At 35.3% G+C, this 7,053-nt stretch overlaps 1 protein-coding gene across 2 annotated transcripts; it reads right to left on the bottom strand.

The window, feature by feature from the left end:
- Positions 2,169 to 6,819, bottom strand: LOC109326937 (protein SMAX1-LIKE 6-like). Of its 2 annotated transcripts, XM_019559858.1 has the most exons (4): positions 5,534 to 6,819; positions 4,490 to 4,733; positions 2,631 to 4,133; positions 2,169 to 2,516 (listed from the first exon to the last, which is right to left on the bottom strand). In XM_019559858.1, exons 1-4 carry the CDS (start codon positions 6,712 to 6,714, stop codon positions 2,304 to 2,306), a joined length of 3,141 nt encoding a protein of 1,046 aa, XP_019415403.1. In that variant the 5' UTR covers positions 6,715 to 6,819; the 3' UTR covers positions 2,169 to 2,303. The 2 variants fall into 2 exon arrangements, with proteins under 2 accessions (XP_019415403.1, XP_019415402.1); XM_019559857.1 differs by having other exon boundaries at positions 2,169 to 4,133; positions 5,534 to 6,818.

Raw genomic sequence — 7,053 nt, 5'->3', positions numbered from 1 at the left:
TATGATTGAGGGTCATGATCTTATAGGTTTTATTAGTAGAAAGACACATGCACCTAGGGGTGAGAATGGGTCGGTTTGGTCGAGTAAGACTCGTCTTTTACTCGACCATAAATATTGATCGTATCATTTTTTGAACCCAAACTCGTTCTAGATCAGAAACTTGCCTAACCCCAAATATCGACCAAACCAATATTTGAAACTGAACTTAGATCCAATTAGTTTCAAAGAAAATGAATGATGATGATGCGACAAGCAATATAGTGATCGAAAATATGATGAATACAATGGAGATTGGACGAAAGAGAAGAAGCTGTTAGAACAAAAAACAGTAACTCATGCTTCATACAAACCCAACAATTCCATTACCACTACTCATCTTCATACCTCATGGACAATGTGAATATTAATTTTTGAGGTTAATAGATTATTGAAGAATATATTATCTCTCTTAACAAAATATTTGTATAGAAAATAGATTAATACCATGTGAAACTTCTCAATACAAAAAATCGGTTAGTGTCAATTTAGTATAACCATGTAAAAATTATTAGTGAGTTAAAAGAACGTGTTTAAGAGTGTATAAATAACACTGATGTTTATGAGATTAAGGAATCTTTTATTTGAGGAGAAAGTTGTTGTCTCAATTGATGTGACATGTTTATGATTGATCAAAATACAAAAAATTCAATAATTTAAAAAAAATATATGATTGGCCAATTATAAAGATGTGACACTTTGATTTTGTCCATTTTCTCCCAAAATCATTTTTTTGTAATAATAATACAAAAATTACCACTTCTTATACCAAATATTTGTTTGGTTGGACTTTAAAATAAAATGCCAAAAAAATTAAATTCATTTTTTTAGAATTTATATTTTCAAGCTTCACATTGAAAGCTTATGTAGAATGGACAAAAAATTAAAAAATAATTATAATTGTAGTAAAATATAAAATAACCTTTTATAAAACCTTCCTACAACACAATTATTTTTATTTTACTTTCCTACCTTCTCGAGGTAGAAAATTACTCATAGAATTTTCAAGAGAATTAAGGAAATTAATTAATATCATTATTTTTATTAAGTTGTTGCCAGCTTATTAATTTTATAAAACTAACCTTCATTATTATATCTTATTCATTTTTATTCCCACTATATACTAATTAATAAAAATCAATTATACACTTAGAATTTTGGGGAAAAAATCCTATAAAAGACCAAAATCAGTCAATCAAAATGATTATATAAAAATGACCGAATATAGCAACATGCATAATTTAAAATAAAATACATTGATAACATATATTGCATAATTATATACACAATTTAATAACATATAGTGCACAATCTAATATATTTAGAATGATTCAACTAATGTTATGTTATTTAGTAAGTTAGAGTAACAACCAAATTATATACCACAACAAGATAAGCATGGAGATGACTATTTTTACATAGAATTTTTGGGTGATGTATACATTATTTTTGTATTTGATGGTTATATGAATATATAAAATATTCATATTATATATTTTAATGAAATACAGTATAAGAATATTATAAAGTTACGTAACTTAATTAATATTTTGGAAAAATATTGAAAACAAAAAAAATAAAACATTACATTACTAAAATATAAAAATAAATAATCATTTTAAATAATCTATGTATTTTATTACTCCAACTAATAAATAATCTATGTATTTTATTACTTCTTAGTCTACAAAAACTCCAATGGGTAGCTATTAAACTTCATGATCAAATCACTTTTTTGTTCACTTCTAATCATGCAACATTGAAAGAAAAAAAAACCATTTCCTGATTCATCAGAACCTTGCTGCAGATGATATATTGACTGTGTATAAATTTTTTCACTGACAATGCATAAATATTACACTATAAATTTAAATCTATTCATCAGTATATTATTAATCATGCGCATCAAGCAACCACAACTTACAAAAACACAGAAGACATTTGATTCCAATATGCAAGGATAATTACATACTATTCACAATTACACAACCTAGACAAAGAAACCCAACAAAATAATAGGATTGAAGGCTATAGATAGTTTTGCTATATAAAAAAAGGATGGCCAAGTGAATGAGGCTACCACCTATTGAGGTATGGGGTAGATGTATGTAGCCTTTACCCCATAAGCGAAAAGATCGATTCTAGAATTTGAGCTCATGACCTCTTGGCAGAAACCATACCATAACGCCAAATGCATCTCGGTTTCACTGTATGCTAAAGCTAAATTATACATCCAGATAGAAAATACAACACCTTCTAGTATGAATTCACTCTAAAATTATCCTTGGGGGAAGGTATACACTAGAAGCTTGCTCAGGACATGTAGCAAGTTTCACAATAGAACAAGTAGTGAGGTTGTGCCTTCTCTGTACTTCTACAAATCCTCCACATAGAACTTGATCCACCCAGTTCTCAATCTCTGCATCCCTGTCTGAGACATATGCAGCTGCAAGCAATTGGTCCACGACTTCTGACTCGATCTGCAAGGCATACTCGGGTCCAAGAATTTTGTTGAAGTTATTTCTTATCACATTCAACACTCTATCTGCAAGTGTATCAAAATCATAAGGTTTAAAAACAACTGTTTCATCAACCTGATTATACAAATCTTGCAACCAACGGTTTCGATTCTCAGTTGAAGCATTTTCAGAGTTTCCGTCATCCAATTGTTGCAGCTCATTCTCTTCAGCTGGAAGATTCAAATCTAGAAGCCAATTCGATGTTGTATGTGCCCTTTTAGCTGCATCTGAGATTAAATGCCGATCATGAAATTCATTTTCACCAATCAACTTTCTTTTGTTTACGAAAATTATATTGGGGATGGCATCTGTTGAACTGTTGGCTGCAATGCCACTTTGACTTCTTATGTCTCCAATCACATGTTCCACTTTTATCTTGATCGATCCTCCATTTACGCTCAGTATTCTTTCCTCGGAATACTTGGAAGGTTCCGTTGTTGGCATCAAGCTATTATGGTAACCCAAGAAAGATGTCACAAATGTTGCGTTGTTTAAACTAACTACTCTTCCATGTGAGTCTGCAATTTTTCCTGTCTTGATTGCTTGAGACAAACTTCTTTGTACTACCATATCTGCCTTATCTACATTTTCAAGGAAAACCACAGACAAGGGTTTCTTGCAATATTCCCCTACAATAAAATCAACAGTAGTCTTCCCTCTGAATTTCACATTGCATCCTTTCATTTCTTCAGAACTTAGATCAACAAAAATGAAGCTTTCCCGGCTTCCATACAAAAACTCGGCTAGAGCAACAGCAACTTTCCTTTTACCATGCCTATCAGGTCCCACAAAATTCATCCAAATGTCACCCCGCCGATTTGCTCCATGCTGTTTAACCCCTTTTGTTGGGCTGGAAAGTATTGTTTTGACGATAACACGTAAAGCTTCATCTTGCCAGTTTACCTCCTTGGAAAGAGCTTCAAAGAGAATATTGGTATTCTTTGCATCAAGTTGTACACAATAGTCGAAACTTAAGCAGGATGAAGACTGGGATTGATGCTTCAAGAAATTCCCGTCATCCAAATTGAAGTTTGATGAAAATCGACTTGGGATTTCCTTTGGAGGCTCAGTTGTTTGTTGAGCAGTAGGTTTCTTGGATTTATTGCTGGTAGGAGAAGAGCATATTCCTAAGCCTAGATCTGTGGTTACAGAAGTCACAGATGCGGGAAACATTTGACTACCATCGCACACACTTGAATTGGACATGTTGCATGATCTTAGGTCACCTGACTCGAGATCTTCCACTTTCTGGGACATCTCGGAAAGTTTCGAGGTATAGTTATCCTGCTTTGCCTTGAAAATCACAGGAAAAGGACTGCTTGATTGTGATGTAGTCATTTGCACATCAACAGGTACCTCGGAGTTGAAATTGATGCATTCAGCGGGTGGTGTGTCTGTAATTTTGCTGCTGTGGTTGTCAGCATCGGCCTTTTTGTTGTCGATACAATGAAAACCCACAACAGTTTTACAAGTATTTGTATCAGGTGATGTCTGGTGCAGATGCTGGCATGTCTTGTCCAAATTCTTATCAGGTGGCCGGGATTCAGTACTATCCAGCAAACGGTCATCACCATTGGTCTGCACTAAATGAAAGAAGAGTGGTTTTTATACAAACATAATGAAGAAGACTTAATTCATAAGCATAAGTCAACTGTCCGATGACTCGCGATGCAATCAACGGAATTACAGTTACATCCACGTATACTTTGCAAGGAAGTCTAATAGGACATGAGGTTAGTTAATTAATGATATGCTAATTTACCAACTAACAAATCAAGACAAGAACACAAATCCAAATAAAAAATAGATTGCATGTGGCAAAGTTACAGATGCTAATGTGAGTTTTTTTGGTTTTACGGGATCGGCTAATGTGAGCAAAGTTATATCAAAAAAATTTAGGCAGAATTAAGTGGATGAATTTGTTTGGCACACACCTTGAGGTTAAATCCTTTGGTTTTACCAAATTCTGCAATCTGCAACCATGGAGGTAAGTTAGAATGACATGGGTCAGGAGCTGAAGCAGAAAATCTTTCCTTCGATGCAGCAGGGACTTCATGTTCACACCTTTCACCGCATTGATGACAGGAAGGAACACAATAATATGAGCCATTTAGCGAACCTTTCGATTCAGAAGGTGAAGAAAAAAATCCACCAAATGGTACAAATGAATTCATCAAGCTGTACAAGGAAAAAAAATGTTAAGACAAGGATATGCAAAACTACTAAAGAAGTGTTCACATCCATTAATTATTCATATTTCATAATAACAATAGTGATCATCACAATTGGATTTCCACTCATCTTAAATGTCATGCTTTTATCATACCATAAACATGAGCCTTCACATAAATTTCAAATATCATAATCTCCAGAAGACACATGTACAAAGGGAAAATAACCACACATCATACATTATATTAAACCATAGCACTACCAACAAGGCGTTGTTCTACTTATGTAAGGCCCTGTTAGATCCTAAGATGACCAAAAAGTCAAAAAGTCAGGAGTTCGATTCCTGTGAGCGACACTTGTTGCGAGAGACAGTCATGAACCCTGAAAGGGATCAGTTCTTTAACCATAGGGTGAGGGGATACCCTAATAGTACCAAAAAAACTCATAGCACTGAAAGAACATAAACTAACAAAGACTCAAGTGTGAAAAAGAGAACATAAAAAGAACCTCATTCAAAATACAGATTAACTAAGCAATTGAGCTTCAGAATAAGATAATATTAAAAAAAAACACAAACATTAGAAAACAAGGTTCAAGGAATGAAATTCAAAAAACAGAACTTCATAACAATATTTAAAAATTAGAAGCAAAACATACAAAATCTACAAACACATGCATAAAACAAAAAACACCAAACTTTGTGGTCATATTTTATTATAAAACAGATCCAATAATAGGAATGAAAAAAAATAACAGATTAGAAACATGAAACTGAAGGAAAAAAAGTAAGAAAATTTATTATATACCTTGACCTTGGCCTATGATATGATTGAAGAGAAGTGATAGGTAGAAGTTGCAAGTTCCAATCTTTATCCACAGAAGGAAACATTCCCACAAATTTCAAGTAAATTTCATAACTAGCCACTGCACCAATTAACCATAACTTGTTACTATGAACCTTCAATAACTTACCCAATTCTTCAACCACATACCCTATTAGGTTATTATTGTTATTATCATTCACAATAAAACCCTTCAAATCCCCAAAATTCAACACTACACCGGGTCCCACACTTTTTTCCAAAATTAACTCAATTTCTTCAAATTTCTTCTTTAAAACTTCAATTCCACAGTTCCCAGCACAAAACTCAACGACGTCGTTTTCAACGCTTAACACTTTCAACCCACACAGCTCCAAAGGTAATTGCTTTTCTCTCTCCGTTGATTCAATGAAGCTTTTCAGCGCGTCCTTCGCACAAGCGCCGAGAAGGATCGGGTTTTTCCCCTTACTCCGACAAAGAATTTCTCCAATGCTCTTCAAATTCTCCGATTCTGAGTCACCGGAGAACGGGAAATTGAAGAAGCTCCGGCCGGGAAGCGGCGACGGCGGCGACAGGTTTCGTTCCGGCGGTGGTAGATTACATAGGAAAAGAGGTGGCGCACGATAGCGAATAGGGCGCATGATAGCGAGCTTAATTTCGGAGCTCCGAAAACCCGCTTCGGAGAAAACCCGACTCACAACCGGGTCATCCAAAATAGACAAAACGAAATGACGAAGCTCAACTTTCAAAGCTGAAACACTAAACGCTGCGTTTTGATGATTACCGTTACCGTTATGATAAAGATGAAAGTTATGAGGGTTGCGTCGTTGATTAGCTTGAGAGCGTTTAATAGCAGCCATGAGAGAATTAGATATCGGCGGTTCCGTTACGGCGGCGGCGGTGGTGGTGGTGGAAGGGGTGCGGTCGAGGGAGACGGAGAGGGAGAGATCGAGGGCTTTGAATTGGAGGCGGAGGGAGTAGGTGGAGTTGCGGGAGCAAGCGTCGCGGAGGAGGGTGGAGGAAGGGAGGGAGAGGAGGGCGGAGACGGCGTGGAGAGAGGTGGTTTGAGAGTGGCCACGGCGGCGGGCGACGGAGACGGCTTCGTCGAGGGCGAGAGATGCGTCTTGGGTTAAGCATTGCCTGGCGGTTGATACCGGCGTTGGCATCGTCGGTGCCGGCGCTCATAAAAAAAAAAGGAAAAAAGAAATAATTAAATTGGAATTTATTTAAAATAATAATATTAATATTAATGGAAGGGTTTTATCTTTTCTGGGTAAAAAACAATTTAGTTAATTTATATAATGTTTATATATTTATTTATGTGAGATTGGAATTGGAAAGGGAATTTGTGTTGGGGAGTGAAGTGAGAGAGTGGAGTAGTTTCTTCTTAATTTGCATTTTGCATTCAATATATAGATATAATAATGGTGGGACCTACACTATAGTCAACAGTGTGTTTGTGAATTCATCAAGAATAATAATTTATATATAGTCAACAGTGTTCA

The sequence above is a fragment of the Lupinus angustifolius genome, chromosome LG14 (assembly GCF_001865875.1).
Source record: "Lupinus angustifolius cultivar Tanjil chromosome LG14, LupAngTanjil_v1.0, whole genome shotgun sequence".
Classification (NCBI taxonomy): domain Eukaryota; kingdom Viridiplantae; phylum Streptophyta; class Magnoliopsida; order Fabales; family Fabaceae; genus Lupinus; species Lupinus angustifolius.
The sequence above is the reverse complement of the archived record's forward strand: the minus strand, read 5'-3'. Positions and strand labels throughout refer to the sequence as shown.